General features: G+C 49.1%; 1 protein-coding gene across 2 annotated transcripts in view; it reads left to right on the forward strand.

The window, feature by feature from the left end:
• Positions 1-820: 820 nt before the first annotated feature.
• The window catches only part of SLC6A2 (solute carrier family 6 member 2), a 32,413-nt gene continuing 11,781 nt past the window's right edge, over positions 821-21,452 (forward strand). The window contains exons 1-9 of one of the 2 annotated variants that reach the window (XM_077310491.1): positions 821-1,091; positions 2,885-3,191; positions 11,829-11,960; positions 12,950-13,190; positions 16,105-16,243; positions 17,254-17,388; positions 17,996-18,099; positions 20,469-20,593; positions 21,002-21,114. In XM_077310491.1, coding sequence (XP_077166606.1) covers positions 2,891-3,191; positions 11,829-11,960; positions 12,950-13,190; positions 16,105-16,243; positions 17,254-17,388; positions 17,996-18,099; positions 20,469-20,593; positions 21,002-21,114 — 1,290 coding nt within the window. In that variant the 5' untranslated portion in view covers positions 821-1,091; positions 2,885-2,890. Of the gene's footprint in view, positions 1,092-2,370; positions 3,192-11,828; positions 11,961-12,949; positions 13,191-16,104; positions 16,244-17,253; positions 17,389-17,995; positions 18,100-20,468; positions 20,594-21,001; positions 21,115-21,452 lie in introns of those variants that run through there. The other variant, XM_077310490.1, reaches the window with a different exon arrangement.

Raw genomic sequence — 21,452 nt, forward strand, 5'->3', positions numbered from 1 at the left:
CCCTGTGAGGTAGGTGCGTCCGAGGGAGCTCGAGGAGAACTGCTCTGCAACAGCCGCTCTGAGAGGACTGGGACTAGCTCAAGGTCACCCAGCTGAAAAGACGCAAGACCCTCAGGATTGGCCTAGCGCAGTTCAATAGTTGGCATTTATAGTCTCCAAACGCCCTGACCTGGATAACTGACCTCATTGGAGAAGATAAGCAGGGCTGACCCTGGTTAGGTGGGGCACTGGTAAGGAAGGCCAGGGTTGGTACGCAGAGGCTGGCAACGGCAACCCCCCCCTCTTTATGTCTGTTGCCTTGGACCCCCCATGGGGGGGGCGCCAAAATTCCACTGACTAGACAATCCACCGCGGACAGCGACCAAATGACCACACCCACTCGTTGAAGCCAACGAAAATGTAATGGGTCGACCTGGCCAGGAAACAGATGCAACTTGGATGTTGTCGCTTCTCCCTTCCCTTGCCTCGACCCTGCTGTCAGGCCCCATTAAGCACAACGTGGCCCAGACCGATTCAAGATTAAGCCTTTTTTTTTTGTGTGCGAAATGCAATTGAGGACTTGGCTTACCTCGAGGGGGCAACTGATATTACATTAGCCAGACAGGCAGCGCCTTCCCAACCAGCCACTCAAGGGCTCCCGAAAGAGAGGGGACAGCGATCCAGCTCTCTCGGGTACAAAAGCGGGAAGAGAAGGAAGAGGGGCGTTCCTAGATCCCCCTCAAGCCCCCTGACCCTCCCTCCCCTTCCCAAGTCTCCAGGGCCTCCAAGGGAGGGCGGAGGGGAGGTTCTTCCCTTCCCGGCTGCCGTAGGCTACCCCGAGCCTCTCCGCCAAAGGAGTGAGCCGAATGCTTCGGGGCAGAACATCTGTGAGGTTTTATTAATACAGTAATTCAATCACGCGGAAAGAAGAGAGACGGGTTTAAAACAGCTCCCCGGTCCTTGGCCTGCAACTCAGCTTCCTGTCCCGAAGGAGCGAAGGTCTACGAGAGAGAAAGGGAGGCTCTGGGGACCCCACCCATGAACCTCGGGGGCTGGGACGTTGTTCTCACTTTGGGGCCGTCTTCTGGTGAGAGGACTTGACCTGACTTCAGGTGAGTTTCCTTGCGGGCCTCTGCAAATGGACCGGTACGCATGGGGAGGTGGGCGGCTTACACTTTCTGGGACCTGCTCGGTCAGGCCGAGAAGAAAGAAGATCTCTGGGTGTGTGTTTGTGTGCAGATGTGCTTCTCGAGCAACTGCCCAGTGGTTATAAGGATGCGTGTGGGTGGGTGGAATACAGAGACGCAACTGAAACCCTAGCAGTGAGTCAAGCGAGGATGAGTGGATGGGGAGCACAGGGGGACGGGACTGTATAATATCCATTCGCTGGAGGAGACGGCTCACTCCGGAATAGCTTTGAAGAGGAGCCCATTTTGATTCCAGCATAAGTATTGGTGGCCTACAATCTGGCCGGTCCACATGTTGGGTCCTCGCTGGGCAGACGCTTCTATAAAATATTATGCAGCAAAACAAAAGATAAAAGGCTTTAAGGGGCTTAAGGGGGTAGCCATAAGTCAGAATCAACCAGATAGCACTTCACACACGCAGACACACAGTTTCCAGAGCAGCACTTTAAAGACTTAACAACATTTGCACTTTTGAGAATCACTACTCAGATAGATTCTCCAGCTACATTGAAACTTATTTTGCCAGCTATTCCATATTGTGCGTGTTTGTGTGTGTGTTAGTTGACAGGAAGGGATACTTAGAGTTAAGACACATAAGTTACTGAGCATAAATATAGCTAAGCCTGGCTTAAAGCAGTTAGTAAGACTTGTAAACAGCAGCAAATTAGCATATATATATAGATAATAAAAGTGTTAACCTGTAGTGTGATAAGAACCTGATATCTCTGTTAAGCCCTGGGGGTTCCATTGCCCTGAGTGTTGTAATAACATGTAATGTGGCAATCTCCATTCTAGTCTGTTTCTGAAATCCCTGTGCAACAAAACAAGGTTTCCAGAGTTAGAGTGCCTTTCATCAGATCTGACAGAGGAAACGTTGACTTTTGAGAGTTTGTGCCCCAGATATCAGGTATCAGGAAGCCCCCACCGCCAGAAATCTTTTCTGGAGAGGAGATGCCTGCGTTGTCAAGGAGTGGCAGATTACTTTCACAACGGCTGAATAAGGCCTTCTCAATCCGTTGTGCATCTGGATTTTGCGTGCAAAGATCCCAGTGCATTGGAAGTGGACTGAAAGTGCATTATTCAGGCGGTCCTTAGAGAACCGCGGGAGTCAGTTACATGCCAGGAGAAACTGGCCCTCTACGCCACATCTTTGGGGAGAAACTTTCTCTTGAGGGGCGGGGGTGAAGGAGCCCTGAAGGTCCCCGGGCAGCGAAGGGCTGGTCAGGTTGAGCTACTTACCCGAATTCGTTCTTCCCCGGGAGTTCAGAAGCGGGTTTCTGCCAGTCCACCCGTGCGCTCACAAGGAACGGGATCGTCGAATAGGGCAGCGGTGGGAGTCAGCGAGCGCGCACGGAGGGGAGGGGACGAGACGGGAGAGGAGAAGTGGGGGCTCGGCGGCGGCGACGACGAGGGGCTCCGTTCGAGCAAGGGTCCGGGGAGGCAGCGGGAGCCCCTCTTTCGGTGCGCTCCCCCGGCGCGTCTTTGCGCTGCGCTCTTGGGCACCCTCTCCAAGGGCACCGGCGGCAATCCAGCGCCTTGAGCGCTCGCAGGCAGCCGAGGGGGGGCGCTGCTGCTGCGGCCGAGTCCCCTTCTCCCCCCCCCCCGCCCCCCCATCCCATCCCCGGCCGCCTCGCCTCGCCTCCTACTCGCGCGTCGCCCGCTCGGCGCCAGCCTTGCCCTCGTCTCCTCCCGGTGTGGTTTCCTCCCCCGCGCTCCAGGTGAGCATGAACCAGCCCCAGTGCCCGCCGCAGGCCGAGCGGAGGCGCTCCTCGACGGGGCAGCCGCCCAAGAGAGACGTGGAGCTGCGCCTGGTCAAGGAGCAGAACGGCGTCCAGTACACCAGCACCAACCTCCTGGAGCCCGCCAGCCCGCGCTACAGCCCCGGACCCGGACCCGGACCCAGCGCCGAGCCCCCGCGGGAGACGTGGGGCAAGAAGGTCGACTTCCTCCTCTCCGTCATCGGCTTCTCCGTCGACCTGGCCAACGTCTGGCGCTTCCCTTACCTCTGCTACAAAAACGGAGGAGGTGGGTGAGCGGGCGCGACGGGGACGGGGACTGCGACGGGACGGGACGGGGAGGACGGGTCGCCCGCTGGCCGGGGGGAAGGGAAGGGGAAGGGAAAGGGAAAGGGAAAGGGAAGGGGTCGGCCGTCCTTTGGCCACGTCTGCTGTTGGGTCGGACCCCTGGGCAGCCATGGTAGGGCAGCACTTCCGAGGGTCTCTGGTTCGAAGCTCGCTGGTGCCGCTGGCAAGCCTCTCGGCCTGTCCCACCTGGCAGGGTTGTTGTGTGGCTAAAGAGAAGGGCGGGAGAATGAGGGAAGCGCCTTCAGGCCCCATGGAATTAAATACACACTGCCCTTGGGTGCTCCCCTTCTCTGTTTTGCTCTGGCGCCCACCCTGTGAGGGAGAAAGCTCTGTTCACAACTCACATTGAAGGCATGCGCGGTCTAGGTGCAGGGTGCGCTTGAGTTGCTCTTTCTTATTTTTGTCAAGTGTATTTAGTTATTATTCTGTATTGAGCCTCATGTTCTATTTGATGCATGTACAGTTGAGCATGTGGTGCAACCCCCCCATGTATCCAGGGGCTAGTCCCTGGTTACATTTGCAAAGTGCATGCACATTGGCTGTTTCTTTTTTTAAAAACAAGGTGCTCTGCACATGTACACATAGGATGGGACAGCCAGCTTGGTGGAGTGGTTAAGAGCGGCAGCCTCTAATTTGGAGAACTGGGTTTGATTCCCTGCTCCTCTCATCCACATGCATCCAGCTACCTTGAGCCAGTTACAGTTCTCTCAGAGCTCTCTCAGCCTCACTTACCTCCCAGGGTTGTGAGGAGAGGACGGGAAGGCTTTGAGACTCCTTTGGCCACAAAAACCAGCTCTTCTTCTTCTATGTTTGACACGTGGTACTCATGCTTTGTGGCGAACTTTCTAGCATGAGTTCTGTCAGAGATGGGATAGCTTGTCTCTTCTCTTGGGGTCATATCCCAGAAGTCACCCGATGCCCAAGGTCACCCAGCTGGCTACGTGTGGAGGAGTAGGCCATCAAACCCGGTTCTGAAGGTTAGAAGCCATTTCTCTTTACTGCAAAACAGCCAGAGCCATGTAGTGGTTAAGAAGAGTGGTGGTTTCTAGTCTCGAGAGATGGGTTTGATTCCCCACTCCTTCACATGACCTTGGGCTAGTCAGAGCTGTTCTCTTAGAACTGTTCTGCCAGAGCTCTCTCAGCCCCACCTCCCTCACAGGAGGGTCTGTTGTGGGGAGAGGAAAGGGAATTGCTCCTGGTTCCAGATTTTTTGGGTGGCTGTTCCCATCACTGTAGAACCAGGTGGCGTCAGAGAAGCACCAGACCTAAACCCACGTGAAACTGTCTTAGACGGAATCAAACCCCTGGTCCATCAAGGTCAATATGGTCTACTCAGCCCAGCAGCTGTTCTCCAGGGTCTCAGGCTGGGGTCTTTGAACGGAAGATGCCGAGGATTGACCCCACCGGAACCTTCTTGCGTGCCAAGCAGGTCTTTCCCCGACCCACAACCTGGGTTTTAGGACACGCCGCCCAGCAGAACTTTGAACGAGAGATTGTGGAGGCACGTGAGGATAAGGGTCGGGCAGCGTCTTTTAGCCGGATTCCTGATTAGACGGTGGAGATCCGTTGTGTGTGCGTGTGTGTGATTTGTGATGTGTCGGTAAGCCGTTCATGCTGCTCTGCATACTTTGTCGTGGAAAAGACGGGCTGATGCTAAAAGGAATGTGGTGCAAGTGATAGCTGGACGGCCATGATCTGGTGATTTATTAGCGCTTCTTGCCTCCAAAGGCAGGGTCTTCCCGGGGACATTGTGTCGAACAGAACAGGCTTTTTCAACCAGGCTTTCATGAAAACCCCTGGAATGATTTCCCTAATGGGTGGGAGTTAATTTATCGAGTGATATGACCATGTAAGAGCCTCTTGTGGTGCAGAGTGGTAAGGCAGCAGACATGCAGTCTGAAGCTCTGCCCATGAGGCTGGGAGTTCGATCCCAGCAGCTGGCTCAAGGTTGGCTCTGCCTTCCATCCTTCCGAGGTCGGTAAAATGAGTACCCAGCTTGCTGGGGGGTAAACGGTAATGACTGGGGAAGGCAAACCACCCCGTATTGAGTCTGCCATGAAAACACTGGAGGACGTCACCCCAAGGGTCAGACTTGCACAGGGGATACCTTCCGGGAGCTCATTCCACCTGGATGGGGCCAGGACCAAAAAGGCCCCGTCCCTGGTGGAGGCCAGGCGGACTTCTCTTGGGCTGGGGACAACCAATCTATTGGAGTCAGAATCACGCGCACTGCACATCTTGCATATTCTAACATACATCATGTGGACAACCTGGTGAATGAGGTGGGGGCGGGGCCAGTGTGATTTCTGCCCTGCCCCCAACATACACACATAGACACACCATGTGTCAGTGCAGGGACAGGAAAGGCGGCTTCATGTATTCAGGTCCGGCCCTTCTGGTCTCTGTGGAGTTTGACTTGCTGCTGACAACACAACGTCTTGTGCTTGTTTGCTGAAAGGGAAACCATCTGGAAGCCTCTTTGGGGCCCCGGCCAGCCCCGTATTGGTGGCGCGGAGCATGGGAGACAGATGGAGATTGCTTGGCATGAGGAGGGAAGGGTAGAGGAAGGAGGGCGGCTAAGAAAGAACTCAGCAGCAGAGGCCCATCTTGGTTGCCTGGTGATGGCAGATGACACAGGAAACTTCACGTTAATCTGCGGATTTACCCCAAAAAAGTGTATCACGGATCTCTTTTAGGTGCAAGGGCTTGGATGATGAGGCCTGACATCCAAGTGTGTTGATTTCTGGGTTTGGGGCAAAACTCTATGGTCTGAAGTGAATTCTACCATAGAGTTTTGCCCAAAAGCTAGGGCGTCGCCCTCCTCCATATCTCCAACATGCTGACATCACTTCTGGGTGACATTGGCACATCATAGTACTCCTCTCCACGCCCAGAACACTGCTACCTTGCTCATCCCTCGTCCATCTTGTGCTGGTGGCATTGAAACACCTGGCGACCCGTGCAGGTGACTGCAAACCTCTGGCCACAAATCTAAGAGCTTTCCTTGACGTGCACAAATGCCGGATTAGCTGCAGTTAACTTTCGGGTTTTGAAAGATTTGTCCTCACAATCCCCAAGTCGTAAGGATTGTTCACACACTTTGTTCAGGGCTTTGTTCTCAGTCTGTTTATTTATTTACGGTTTGCGTGGCGAAGGTCGGAGAGGAGAGAACGCCACGTCCCCAGACAGAACTGTTCCTCCCTATAGATTTTGGTATAACAAAAGCAGAAAATAGAAATCCCTGCCTTAACAAAAAAAAGAACTGAAACATGGGTGATCCCATGGGATTTGGAGGGTAGGATTTCTTTCTTGCTGTGAGAACTGTTCATAGTTTCTGGGGACAGTTGTGTTGGTCTGTAGAAGGACAGCTAGATACAAGTCTAGTAAACCTTTGAGACCAACATGGTGTCGTGGTTAAGAGTGGCAACTTCTAAATCTGACAAGCCGGGTTTGATTCCCCGCTCCTCCTCCACCTGCAGCCAGCTGGGTGACCTTGGGCTCACCACAGCACCGATAAAGCTGTTCTGAATGAGAAAAAATCTCAGGGATCTCTCAGCCTCACCCACCCCACAGGGTGTCTGTTGTGGGGAGAGGGAGGGAAGCCGATTGTCAGCCGCTTTGAGACTCTTTCAGGTAGTGAAAAGTGGGGTATGAAAACCAACTCTTCTTCTTCAACTGACAAAGTGAGCTGTGATTCTCGAAAGGAGGGGGTTGGACTAGATGGCCTCTATGGCACCTTCCAACTCTATGATTCTTTGACTCTCTTCACCCAAAGTGTTGTTTGCCACTGGATCCCAATCTAGCTACTGAAAATACTGGATTGACTCAGGCCTCAGAAGGTCCTGGGACACGTCCTAGAAGAATAGCGTTGGTTTTTTTTTTTTGTCCTGCCTTTGAGGTTTAGGACAATAAAATCCAGGACAGTGGAAATACTCCTCCACACACACAAACACACCCAGCGGGGTTTCCCCAATTTGCCCACTGACGTTGAGAAGCCGGAAGGGGTTTGCAATGGGGAAACTGTTTAAGAAGGGAACTCAGTCCTCCTCGGTCCTCTCTTGGTGAGAAAAAAACGCACTACAGTAAATAAATATAAGAAAATACAGGGTGGGGCACCCGAGGGTCATTTCCCCCTGCCTTCGCAATTGAGCTCGGGCTGCCCGTGTTTTCCTCCGAACACCCGCCTTGCTCTCAATCCCTTTTCTCGCATCCTGCATCTTTGAAAAGTCTAGTGAAATAGTAATCAAAGGTCCCCTTGCTGACTAGCTGGAGAAGGAAGGGAGTGCACATTGCTCAGCAAGGGAAAATGTGAAGTGCAAGAGAGAACATTGGACCTTCCAGGAGCTTGGGGAAGCCTTTCATCTTTTCTGGGTTTCTTTAGTTTTTCGCAGGCCACCAGGTGGAGCCGTGAAACTTTACAATCATTAATATAAAGCAGCTTTATGGGGCTTTAAGTCAGATGCAGACAGACTTCCCCCACGCATCATGCAGAAGTTCTTTGGGGGGGTTTGTGAAAGGAATCCCCCTGAGCAATACAGGATCCCATTCCTCAGTATAAAGACAGTCACGTTAACCTCTTGTCCTAATCTGGCCTCGATTTTACGGGGTTGCTAGTAAGGTGACCAGATTTTAACATTGGTAAAGCGGGACACCGTTGACCGGGGGGGGGGGGTCTTGATTAAAAATTTGGTCTATATGGAGCAACAAAAAGTTTCATAGAACGCATAGAATGCAAAAATTAGTATTGTAATATTTATATTTTAATTTCAACATAAATACAATTTGCCAGGTGCCCCCAGATGTCCCTCCAAAAGTGGGACAATCTGGTCACCTTATAGTAAACTGCAGTGATGTGTTCTCCACTGACTTAACTGGCCCAGGTTTTTGGCTACTAAACAGGGTCAATCCTGGTTAGTTCTTATTTAGATATTGTCCACCTTTCTTACTGCGATGCAAGGCGGGTTACACAGAGGGAGCTGGTGCAATCGATGTTCAATAAATCATCCAATCGTTCAATCTCTCAAAATAGACTGTCAGTAGATTCTTTTGTACTTTCTTATGAATCATCCATCTTTCAGGTCATAAAACAGACTATTAGACCTTGACCCCCCGAAAAATGGTTTCCCTCTTAACCATATCTATGCTCTCCTGCGAAATCTGGTTTATAAATTCAGCCCGGGAGCATGGCTCATTACTTCTGTAATTTAGATAACCCTTTCCATCACAGAACTTTTTATACTGGCCAGGATGAATGTTCTCCCCTCAAAGGTGTTTTAATTCGGGAGATATCAGCTGGTTCCATTTCAGGAGAGGTTATATTTCTGTTCTGCAATCTCACCAGCTATAACTCAGTACGACGTTCTAGATTGTTATTTTCATGAGGTTTCCCTGTAAAGAACTCCTTTTCCTTTCATTACATTGCAAAAGTCTTGTAAAAAAGGAGAAGTGCACTCCAATTTTTATTAAATGATCATTCCCCTGAGATTACGGCTACGGTCACTAAAATTTGTTCAAGTATTCATAGCCAGAATTAAGCTTTTTATTACTGTTTTATCTGTTTTGCTGTTTATTTATATTTTTCTTGCTCTCGCTCTTTATACCCTTTGTAATATTCTGGAATGCCAATAAAGGTTAATGAACTAATGAATGACAATCCAACAAGGTTAGGGTCACAGACATCCAGAACCAACCAGGAATGTGAAAGACGGAACTGAAATTACCTAGCAGCATACTGCTTACAGTGATCTGTACATGCTAGCATATAAAGCTGTCTATTTTTGTTTAACTACCTGACCCGGATAGACCAAGCTAGTCTGAGCTTGCCAGATTTTGGAAGCTAAGCAGGGTTAACCCTAGCTAATGTTTGGATGGGAGACCCCAAAGGAACGCTAGGGGCTTTGACACGGAGGCAGGCAATGGCAAACCATCTCCGAACATCCCTTGCCAGCCTCCTGCCTACACTATACATGCCATATGATAAATAAATACTGATGAAGAATTCTGTGTAATATGGAATTTGGGAGTTTCTTTTTTATGACAAGAGAATTAGGCTCAGTGAATGTTAGGTTGATGTATCCGTTGACATGATAAACGGCGATACCATCACGGACAGATCTGGTTTCTGGAGGGAATAAACTAACTGAAACTATTGCTTAAAATCTAGGAGATTTAACCTTTTTTGGGTTCTGCTTCTGTGAAGTCATTTCAAACTCTGAAAAAGTTCTTTCCAGGGTCTCCTTGTCCACGTTTGAGCCATTCAGGAGAAGACTTGTAAATGAACACTTTGATGTAAAACAACAATCACGTGTTTTGTAATAACAAGAGTAGGAAGTAGCCAGACAAAGCACTCCAGAGGGGGTGGAGGATCAAAGGCAAGCCAGCTGGATGCAATTTGCATGTTTGGGCTCCAGCCTTTGACGTATGAAGCTGAAGTTCCTTGCAGATGGCCAAAGGAGACCATAAGAAAAGAGGAGATTCTGTAAAGAGGTCCAGAATTGTATCTCCCAAGAACTTTTCCCTGGGGGCCTATAAACTTAGTTGTCGAAAAAAGAGATTTCCTTTGCTGGACAAAAGGTTTCAAACTGAAGCTTGTTTTGAAGTTGTGATGTCTGAAATAAGGAATGCATATTATATGCTGTGGATTTATAGAAGTATTCTCCCACTGTGCCAGGGGAACCGTGCCTGGCCCAAGGTCACCCAGCCAGCTGCAGGTGGAGGAGAAGGGGGGAATCAAACCCGGTTCTTCAGATTGAAGGCCATAGCTCCGATTCCACAACATTACACAGGCTCTGCCCTCTGTTCTCTCGGCTCCAGAAGCGCCACTGATGAGTTAACGCAAGACGGATGTTGCCTCACAGCAAGACCAGCCTCAAGTGCTATCTGGAGCAGCTTGTGCCTGTATTTGACTCTGTTCTCTGCAGAATTTTAATTTGCCGACCTCCTATGTGGCTTGTGCATTAACCTCCTCCAACGGCAGCCTGGCTCCCGCCTAGAGCTGTTTTAAAGTGTTTGAAGCATTTTACTTCACCTGGACACCATGGCGCTCGATGGTCCTTTTGTCTTAAGGGCTGTCCCCTCCCCTGCCCTTAGTAGGCTTTTGTTGAGAAAGGCTATGGGGATGAAGTCTGTTCCGCCATTGGTATGTTTATTGTTTTGAAAACTGAATGGACGGAGGCTTTAAAGAGGAATTCACATTTTCTGCCGAATGCAGGGGTAGTCAAACGGCGGCCCTCCAGATGCTCGTGGACTACAATTCCCATGAGCCCCATGCCAGCATTCACTGGTAAAAAAGAAAGAAACCCAGAAAGCCGAGAGGGGAAGGTGTTTAAACTGGCTGAATTGCCGAATCATGATTCGGCCACTGTTGATTCGGTCCATTTAAATTGCAGGGATGGGTGATTCGGCCTGGATAGACCCCAGAAGTACCAGAAGCAGCATTGATTTGGGTACTTTTCAGCCTGTCCAAACCGAATCACCCATCCGTATTGATTAATTCTCACGTTACCTTCAGTACGTATCCAGCTGAACGGTGGCCCCGTGTATCTCCAGGGAGTGGCCCCGCTTTCATAAGGTGGGCTTGGAGTGGCTGTTCCTTATAACAGGTACATTCGTGTACATGCAGGTGCCCTGTAATGTGCAAACTGGGCTAGAGATGCTTAGGCAGGTGAGCTGGCCAGAAATCATGTGGGCAAGTCAGTAATGTAGAAATACCCCCCTTTCCCCATAAATCTCAAAGCAGTTCATCTTGGATTTGGGTTGCCAGCTGTCAGCTGGAAAATACTTGGAGATTTGGGAGGTGGACCCTGAGGAGGCCAGGGGCTATGGAGGGACCTCTGTTGGATCCTATTCCTTATCATCCCCTCTTCGAAACAGCTATTTTCTCCAGGGGAAATGATCTCTATCGTTTGGAAATTGGCAACCCTTTCTTGGGTGTGTGTGTGTGTGTGTGTGTGTGAGAGAGAGATGCAGCTTCTATGAAGTCCCCCCAAAGCATTCGTGCATTCTGCCCTGATCTTTTTGAACATTCCCCGTGAAGTCTAGTTCCACTTTGATATTTAAATTAGTTCTGTCCTGATGGGGAGAATGCATTTGTTTTGTCGGGCAGACCCGCAACACGGAAATGAGTGCTAGTGCCGTCCCTGCAATCTATCTAGCTGTAATAATCTACCCCACCATACAGATTTGGCCAAACACTGTTCAGTAAAATAAACGCCCACCGGCCAGCCAGAACCCTCCACGTGGGCAAACAGGTAGGGGAAACCTATGATTATAGCTAGGCAGTGGCTCATGGTTCGTTGTGCCTTTTGGGGTAGTTACAAAGTTGGGACCATAATTTTTATTTTCAGTAGCTGGTTTCCTCTTGGCCTAAGGCCACTGGCCAGCAGCAGGTGCTCCGAACACACAAACAAACAAAGGGTAGAGGTCAAGACCCTCTCGTAGTGTTGCCTCCCAGCCCTGGTATGCAGAGACCCTTCAATCACCATGTCTAGCAGTAGCCATTGGTGGACCTCCTGTCCATGGATCCATCTAACCACCTTATGAAAGGTCTGAGATCTGTGTTGTGGTTCTGTCTTTCCAGGTGCCTTCCTCATCCCTTATACCCTCTTCCTCATCATTGCTGGGATGCCTTTGTTCTACATGGAACTAGCTCTGGGCCAGTATAACAGAGAAGGTGCTGCCACGGTATGGAAAATCTGCCCACTTTTTAAAGGTAAATTCCAGGTTTCCTGCTCTGATGCTTGGAAGGCAACTGATACAGGACATGTATCTTTTGGATGAGCGATAGAGTTGTGAGTGTCCTGCATAGTGCAGCAGGTTGGTCAGGGGTAGTCAACCTGTGGTCCTCCAGATGTTCATGGACTACAATTCCCATGAGCCCCTGCCAGCATTAGCTGGCATCCCCCCTCCAATCTCAACCCCCCCATTTAATTGTAATCCTCCTTGTGTAAGACTCTGAAGAGTCACCACAGAAATATCCTAAATAAATCAATCTCCCAATTCAGTGTTGGCATCTCACCTTGGTTAATGATGGGCCTGACCCAGCGTGCAAATTCTGCCACTTCGGCTTGGGCACTTTAGGCACCTGAGTTCAAAAGACGCCCTTTGCCAAAATTATTTCTGACAACGTAGAGAACTGGGTTTATTTGGCTGAGTTCACCGTTTGGGGAGACCGGCGGACATTCCAGATCCCCTGACGATTATTATGTTTAATTATTAAAAATGATAACCTCTACAAAAGAGAAGACCCCCCCCCAAAAAAAAAGACTAAAAGATAATTGGTTAATTTTAGCATTAAAGGACGGTGCAATGAATCCCAATGTCCTAATTGCATCCTCTCTTAATGCTTGCCGTGCAGAATGCACTCAGCAATCAGAGGGGAAGCGATCGCTCAAATTACTGGATTGAGGGAGTGATCAGAGCCGCTTGAGTGGCCTGCAGCTAAAGGAAATAGCAGGTTGTGTCCAGGTTTAATGGGCCATGTTCTGAAGGCCTGGCTCAGGAGATCACTGGGTCAATTAAACACAAAGGGCTCACATGGCATTGATTAGCGTGGCATTTTTGCCCGTTGCTTCGAAAACATAATGGATTCAAACGGGTTGCAAATCTCCGTTCCGAGCATCCCAAAGTCCCTCTCGGATAGAACGTTCTGATTCCTGTGTGACGTGTGACTTCCTTCCTCCGTTTTTTGTTTGCCTTCAGGTACGGGCTATGCCGTGATACTCATAGCTCTTTACGTGGGTTTCTACTACAACGTTATCATAGCTTGGTCTCTGTATTATCTGTTTTCATCCTTCACGTTGGGGGAGCTTCCCTGGACGAGGTGCGGCCATCCCTGGAACAGCGTCAACTGCACAGACCCCCGACTCATCAACATGTCGCTGTTTCCCAATGGGACCGCTTACTCCAAGTACAAGATCACACCTGCGGCGGAATTTTATGAGTGAGTTCGGCCCCCCGGTTCCAGAGGGATAGCCCCGCTAAGGCTCCTGCAGCAAAATAGAAGAAATGGGGTTCCATGCCATCTTTAAAGAGGAATGGGACTGAATTGCAGCATCAGCTTTGGCGGACAAGGGCCTGTGGCTCAGGGGTAGGGCCTCTGCTTTCATTGCAGAAGGTCCCAGGTTCAAGTCCCGGCATCACCAGTTATATGGACCAGGCAGCAGGGGATGTGAAAGACCTCTGTCTGAGACCTCCGGAGAGCCATTGCTAGGATGAATGGACAGTACTGATGTTCAGAAGCCCACAGTCTGATTCAGAATATCAAACTGTGTTTGGTGTAGGGTGTCAGTCCCCTTGTGGGCCGTGCCTTCAGCTCCGAGGGGAGAAGGTAGAATTAAAAATGACCGCCAGGTTTATAGTAACCCTATCATGGCATCGGTGATGGCCAGCCCGCCATGCACATCCCCAGTTCCTGGTCTCCCTCTGCTTGCCAGGCCTGTCCACCCTGATGTGTTAAGTCCTCCCTAGGCAAACATTCACTTTTGAGTTATGAGAGGGGGATATTAGCAGGGTCAAAGGGCCATGGACTGCTGGAAGGACTAAGTGAGATTTAATTGCGTACCACTCAACATAGTCAAGAACAGGCCGTTCCGCTCTGTGTAATCAAGCCCCGACCGTTCACAATAGCAACAACTGCTCTTTTCTCAAGTTTCCTTCACTGGTTGACACCAGAAACAGCTGGGCGTTCTCAGGCGTCCGGCATGACGAACAAATCCCAAATTCTCGTTCCAGCTTTGTTGTAAGGCTCTCGGTGTCCTCATGACAAAAAAGACCCTGGTCATTTTAGGACATAATTGTTTTCCTCTACAGCAGGGGTAGTCAACCGGTGGTCCTCCAGATGTCCTTGGACTACAATTCCCATGAGCCCCTGTTTGCTGGCAGGGGCTCATGGGAATTGTAGTCCACGAACATCTGGAGGACCACCGGTTGACTACCCCTGCTCTAGATAGCCATTAACGACAGTGGAGCAATCCCACTCTCGTTGTAGGAGAAAAGGAACACCAGAAGGAAGGTCGGAAACCGTCTGTCTCCATTCAAGTTGGCAGCTGAACAAAATCAAGGATTCATTTCTCCTTCTGGCAAAGGACGCCTGTTTAGTGATCTGTTTCGGTTTATTTCTTTATGTTGAAGTCGCCCGCTTTCTGCTGTTTGGTTGCCATTTCTGAAATGCGTAAGGATTGATACCCTAGTAATCAAAACAAATGGCGGGGGGGGGGAACGATTGCTCCCACTGCTAATCGGAATAGAATCCCATTGAAAAACAGCATTTCTGCTCCGGCTGTCGATGAAATAAAAGCCTTGAGATAAAGTGTGATATTAAAAAGCAACATTAAAAGATTGGGATTTGGTATTTGGGAAGCGCATGACTGTAATTTTAGGCAAACATTAAATTACCAGCAAAGCGTCAGGGCTAAAACTACCAGGCTGTGACCACGCAGCCCAGAAAACCCAAAACCACCAGTGGATTCCAACCATGAAAGCTTTCCATTCCTCCCAAGTCCCCCCCCCCCAACAAGAAAAAGCCAATTTGCACTCTTTCCACACATCTCAAGAAATTAGCATGGTTTTTGATTAACAGAGCTAATTAGCAAATCGCTCCTTTCTGTGCCTGTGGTATTAGCACCAGAGATGTGAGACCTGGGAGTAAGCTAATTTTTAGAGTTGAAAGATACCTGGAAAGGAGAGGGGGAGGATTACCGGCAGCAAAAGGAGACCAGAGCATCCCCAGTGTACCTGTCACTTCCAGGTGTCATAGAAGCAGCTTTCCCCAGGTTCCATCCCTCTGGACCCTCTCCTAGTAATTCACTTCCAGGTCACATTTTGTTCTGGCTTCTTGCCTGGGGAGGTGGGGGGGTGATTTCACCCAGGGAGAAAGACGCCAAACTGGGGGAGAATAGCGACCCTACCTACAGCCGTGTTTTCATCCCAAACCATAAACTGCGTGTGGCCATCCACACAAAGTACTTAGGACTGGAGCATTCTGTTTGTTTGGTCTGGCTCTCTCTTAAAGACCCAGACTGAAAAACAATCTGGGTGCATCTCAGCAAGGTACGTCATGGTCTGTTAAACTCTCTTTCCTGTTTAGGCTTCAGATCCTTGAACCACTCCAAGAAGAGCAGTTTATTTGGTTGGGGTTTTTTTTTTTTTAATTCTGCTAGAGAGAGGAGATCTAATTGCCTGCTTTTCCTGGCGTGGTGTTTGTAGCTGTAATAACGAATCCTATTCCCTTTAGGAATATATCTTGCTTCTGTTCCCCCTTCTCAGTTAACTAGATGAGGAATTCCCAGGGAGTTCAAAACTGTTCACTGACTAGAGCCAGTGCTAGTTAGCCTGTTGGCCTAGACCAGGGATTCCCAACCAGGGCTCCATGGACCCCCATGGGAACTCCAGAGGTGGAGCCTGCATGCCTATTCCCATCTTTTGCCTCTTGTCTCTCCCCCCTAGTCCTCCTCAAACCTGCCTGTTGGCACGGGTGGTGATGTCACTTCCGGTGATGTCACTTCCGGAGTGCATCTTCTCTCTCTCCCCCCAGTCCTCCTCAAGCCTGCCTGTTGACACGGGTGGTGACATCACTTCTGGAGGGTGTGGCAGAGAGGCGTGGCCAGCCGACATCACTTCTGAGGCTCCTCCAAGCCTGAAAAATTATTTCAGGGGCTCCTCCATGCTCAAAAGGTTGGAAAAGGCTGGCCTAGACTTTTGCTCTCGGCCTGTCCAACCTGTTGTGGGATGCAATTTTGGGGAAGCCATGAATGCTCGCTGCCCTAAATTATTTGCAGAAAGTGTGGTCTAAATGCGCAGCACTGGATCGGTCTAATGGCACGGCGTGTGTCTTTTTCTCCCTGTCTTTTGGTTAGGCGGAAAGTTTTGCATCTTCATGAAAGTCGTGGGATCGGGGACATCGGTTTTCCCAGATGGGAGCTCTTGCTGTGTCTCCTGTTGGTGATGATCATTATTTTCTTCAGCTTGTGGAAAGGAGTGAAGACATCCGGAAAGGTATGAGGACCATTGGAGATCTGAGTCCTGCCACCGGCCCTTGACCTTTATGGTTAGTTAGGAACACCAGAAAAGCCTTGCTGGGTCAGACCAGTGGTCCATCTGTTTCAGCATCCTCTCTCACTCAGTGGCCAGCCAATTCTTCTGGAGGGTCAGCTACAGACATAGAGGCTGAGGTCTTCATAAGAACACCAGAAGAACCCTGTTGGATCAAACCAGGTCCATCTGGTCCAGCATCCTGTCTCACACAGGGGCCAGCCAGTTCCTTTGGAGGGCCAACAACAGGGCAAGGAGACTGAGGCCTTCCTCTGATGTTGCCTCCTTGGATTCAGAGAGACTTAGTGCCTCTGAGTGTGAAGTTTACTGTCATTCACCAGGGGAGAGTAGCCATTGATAGACTTTCCCTCCATGAATCTCTCTAATCCCCTTTGAAAGTTGTTTATTCCGGTGGCCATCACCACATCCTCTGGCCGGCCTACTATTAGATTGTGTATGTGTGTATTTGTCTGTGAAGGTTCCAAGTTCTCACTCGCTATGAAACAGTGGGTGACCTATGGCCAGTTGTTCTCTCTCAGCCTTACCCACCTTGCAGGGGTGTTGTGAGGATAAAATGAAGAAAAGGAGGTAATTGTGTATGCTGAACTCATCTCCTTGGAGGAAAGGTGGGATCAAAATGTACTAAATGTAGCAATAATGGCAAATATTATTAGTGGGACTTGGGGAGTATGCAGGAGACTGACAACCTGGAAGGTCTTCTTCTAGGTGGAATTGTGGCCCACCCAAAGCCGTCAGGTGATTACTGGAGGTATTTCCATTTTGATGTATCATTATCTTTCATATTTTTCTCATAACAAAGTTGGAAAGGAATGCTCCGTTTATTTATTGCTTTGTTTGTTGCAAATTGCTTGCATTTAGATAAAACACAACCCAAAAAGATCACAGGTTTCATTAGCATTTTGCACCTCCACATCTGGGTTAATAATCTTCCTGTTGATATCGTTCCCTTCCAGGTGGTGTGGATAACAGCCACATTGCCTTACGTGGTGCTGTCCGTCCTGTTGATTCGTGGACTCACTCTGCCTGGGGCCCTCGACGGAATAAAAGCGTACCTCAACATAGATTTCAGGAGATTGAAAGAAGCCACGGTAAGCCTTTTTTCCCCCCACTTTAAAACAAGGCGGGTAGTTTGCCAAGTCACCTCAGAGCAGAATGTTTTGTCCATCCAGTCCTGCATCTTGTCTCGCACTGTGGCCATTTTAGATCCCCTCCCCTTTACCTCTGGTCCATCAACTCGAAATATTACAAAGACATTTTTTTTTCAATTTCCATACAGGACCGGTATTAGTAACAATCTTAACCCCATAGTTTGAGAGACAATTCTTCCAAAAATCTATATAATTAAATCCTATTCCAAGTAGTTCAGGGAACAAGCGAGTGAGGCAGAAACTTCCAAGTAGCTGATTATCTTTTTGGGGTAGACCAAAAGTCACTTCCAAGATGATGCTCCATTGAGAGACCAAGTCCCCCCTAAGATTCTTTGTACTGCAGGAATGGATCTTACTTTAAAATTTATCTTAATCACTTTTGGACACCAGCTTATTCGGGAGTCCCAACCCAGCGTTTTGTTCCTTGATTTGGTTATCCTGTTTGTTACACGGTAACACCTGGAGGCCGGCAACCCTAGGAAGACACGACCACTTAAATAAAAGAAAAGAAGCTAAATGGAAGGGTTTTGATTCTTTCTCTCTGCAGGTCTGGATTGATGCAGCCACACAGATATTCTACTCCTTAGGAGCTGGCTTTGGTGTCTTAATTGCATTTGCTAGCTACAATCAATTTGACAACAATTGCTACAGGTAAGCCCTGCACAAGTGGAACTATTTGTAGTGCAGGTTTATCGATTGATTTATAAGGCCGGTTAAAAAATGAAATGGTGTCCTGACAGGGGTAGTCAACCTGTGGTCCTCCAGATGTCCCTGGACTACAATTCCCATGAGCCCCTGCCAGCAACTGCTGGCAGGGGCTCATGGGAATTGTAGTCCAGGGACATCTGGAGGACCACAGGTTGCCTACCCCTGCTGTAGAAGAAAAAGAGCAATGTGCAGCTAAGCAAAAAAGAATGCACAATGCAGTCGCCGAACAACACAGGACAATAGATTCAGGTAGAGAGCTGTGTTGGTCTGAAGCAGGAGAACAGAGAACCTTTAAAGCCAACAAAGTTTAAATCTGGGTTGAAGCTTTCCTGTGCAGGCTCACTTTCTCAGATACCTGAAGAGCACGTGCACACGGAAGCTTATACCCAGAATAATGCTTGCCCTCCTTGCAGGGTTGTTGTAAGGATCATCCCAGCATCGTACATGGGAATCGAAACGCTTTCAGATGTTCTGTAAATGTCTTATAACTGTGATTCTCACCTTCAGCTCCACAAATAGTGTAATGCTGCCTTGTAGGGAAACCAAATCATGTCTGGATGTCTCACATGGAGCCATGTAAGTGGTCCACTAGCTCTTTCCTCTGGTAACAGCTCTCCATAGTCCCAGGCAAAGAGGGGTCTTTCCTGAACAACTAGAAGAAGAAGAAGAAGAGTTGGTTCTTATATGCCGCTTTTCCCTACCCGAAGGAGGCTCAAAGCGGCTTACAGTCGCCTTCCCATTCATCTCCCCACAACAGACACCCTGTGGGGTGGGTGAGGCTGAGAGAGCCCTGATATCACTGCCCGGTCAGAACCGTTTTATCAGTGCTGTGGCGAGCCCAAGGTCACCCAGCTGGCTGCATGTGGGGGAGTGCAGAATCGAACCCGGCATGCCAGATTAGAAGTCCGCACTCCTAACCACTACACCAAACTGGCTCTCTATCACCTGAGAGCCTTCACCTGGAGATACGGCTGCTGCTGCTACAAGCTCCGATGACTGAGGGGAACCTCCACATTCAGAAGCTCTAAGGCTTCGAATGCCAGAGCCAGGAGGTGACCTCAGGAGAAGGCCTCAGCCTCTCTGCCATGTGGCCGGCCATCCGTAGGAGCTGGCTGGCCACTGTGTGAGACAGGATGCTGGACTAGGTGGGCCATCGGTCTGATCCAGAAAATCTCTTCTTATGTTCTGAAGTTTACTCAAGAGCACCTTTTCTTAAAAAAAAAAAAACAACTGGAGGAAGGAGAAGAGAGAAACGTCGCTGGAGGCCACATTCCTAATTGCTTTGAATTGTTTGGAGATGATGAAACTTGTCTTCTGCTGTTTGCTCCTGTTGTTTATTCTCGGCTGTAAAGAGCAATTTGTACCGTTTCTGAAATATCGTTTTTATCTTTAATCTTCTGAAACAAGGTTTGGGGCCCAGACAATTGGAATTTAAATGACTCTGGTTTAGGAGGAAAAGAGAGTCGGCATCGGTTTTATGACTCCGGGAGACCCATTATGGGAGTGAAATTCCACTAGCTGCGAAATGATGTACGCTTTACGAAAGAGGTGGCACAGCTCCCGTTGGGTATAGCTGGAAAAGCCACAGAAGGGGCCTGGGTTGAAAAAGCTCCCCAGTTTTCCCATCTCATCCACAAAGGGCACCCCACCTTCCGCTCTTGCTGTAGGGAAAACTGCAAACCAAAGAGAACAGTTCACCATCCTCCCAACAGGACCCAGGAGGCATTGCCCTCAACCTGGCGCCAGCTTCAGATGCACCACAATGCCAAATCTGATTGGCTACACAGCATCCTCCTGAGGCTAAAGCAGAACAATTCTAATGCTTCCTGTCTTCATTTGGTAGGGTGCCAACTCCAGGATGGGAGATTCCTGGAGATTCAGGGACAGAGCCTGAAAAGGCAGGATCTGGGGAAGGGGGGGATCTCAGGAGATTATAATACCCTCAAGACCATCCTCCAAAGCAACTGTTTTCTTTAAAGGAACTGATCTCTCTCTAGCCTGGAGAAAGTTTGTAATTCCAGTTCTCCAGGCCAATGGCGACCGCATCACTTGGGCATCTTTGGGTTTCCAAAGTGGAAGGAAATATGGTTCCCAGGACCAGTGGGGAGTGCAAATGCAAGACCTGCGGTGTGCATGATTCAACAGAACAGAAAGAATATCCTGCAGGGGGCATCAGAGGAGATGTATATTTCACATAGTTAGAATAAGAACTTCCTGGAATTGTTCACATGCTTTCCTCCAGTGTCCCAATTGGCTCACGGGGATCTCCCATCTCCTGAAGCCGTCTCTTCTCCTTTTTCCCTCCCTCTCAGAGACGCGCTGCTGACCAGTACAGTCAACTGCTGCACCAGCTTCATCTCGGGCTTTGCCATTTTTTCTATCTTAGGCTACATGGCTCATAAGTCCAAAGTCAAAATCCAGGATGTGGCCACTGAAGGTAAGAGGCTCACCCCCCCCCCAAGCCCAAATAGAAGTCTCCGGAGCCGGCTTGGCTCAGTGGTTAAGAGAGGCAGCTTCTAATCTGGAGTGCAGGGTTTGATTCCCTGCTAGTTAGGTCAGCCTTCCTCCCATGGTTGCTCAATGTAGAACAGGTATAGCCTATTCCTGTGGAACACACACTCACATAAACGAGATCTAATTAAGTCCTGGTTATTTTCAATGACTCTCTCCTTGCCTGCAAAGGTCTGTTTTATCACTAGGCAGGGCTGTAGTTCTGCTAGCTATGTATGTAGCCCAATAGTGACACCTACTGTTGAAGCATAAACATTGCAACGCAACAAACATAAATTCTATCAAAGGAGCTAAATGTTAAGAATGAAGAAACAAATCTCTCCTCATCCTTCAGGACCTGGGTTGGTTTTCATCATTTATCCCGAAGCGATTTCAACTCTTCAAGGATCCACCTTTTGGGCCGTGGTATTTTTCATCATGCTGCTTACGCTGGGCATCGACAGTGCAGTGAGTATTCTCCCTTGTTTATTATGGCCCTTCATGTTACTTTCTGTGTTTCCTTATCCATAGAGCTATTATACATATTCCCCTTTACTTTGGCATGAAATCTGCAGAGAAAGGGGGATTTGGGGGGGCTAATTTACCTAGTTGTGCTGTTTGCTGAGGACTCCTATGACTCCAGGGCAGGATAGTTTTTTAGGTCTCAGAAGAAAAATGGAGGTGAGGAATGTTCTGCTGACAGAAATCTCTTCCATCACCAGAGACTTTCTGTGGGATCCAACCCACTGGGGTAAGCATCCCACAGGGATCAGTTCTCTCTGGATTCCCTTGGGGCAATTATTGGC

This window comes from Paroedura picta, chromosome 14 (assembly GCF_049243985.1).
Source record: "Paroedura picta isolate Pp20150507F chromosome 14, Ppicta_v3.0, whole genome shotgun sequence".
NCBI lineage: Eukaryota > Metazoa > Chordata > Lepidosauria > Squamata > Gekkonidae > Paroedura > Paroedura picta.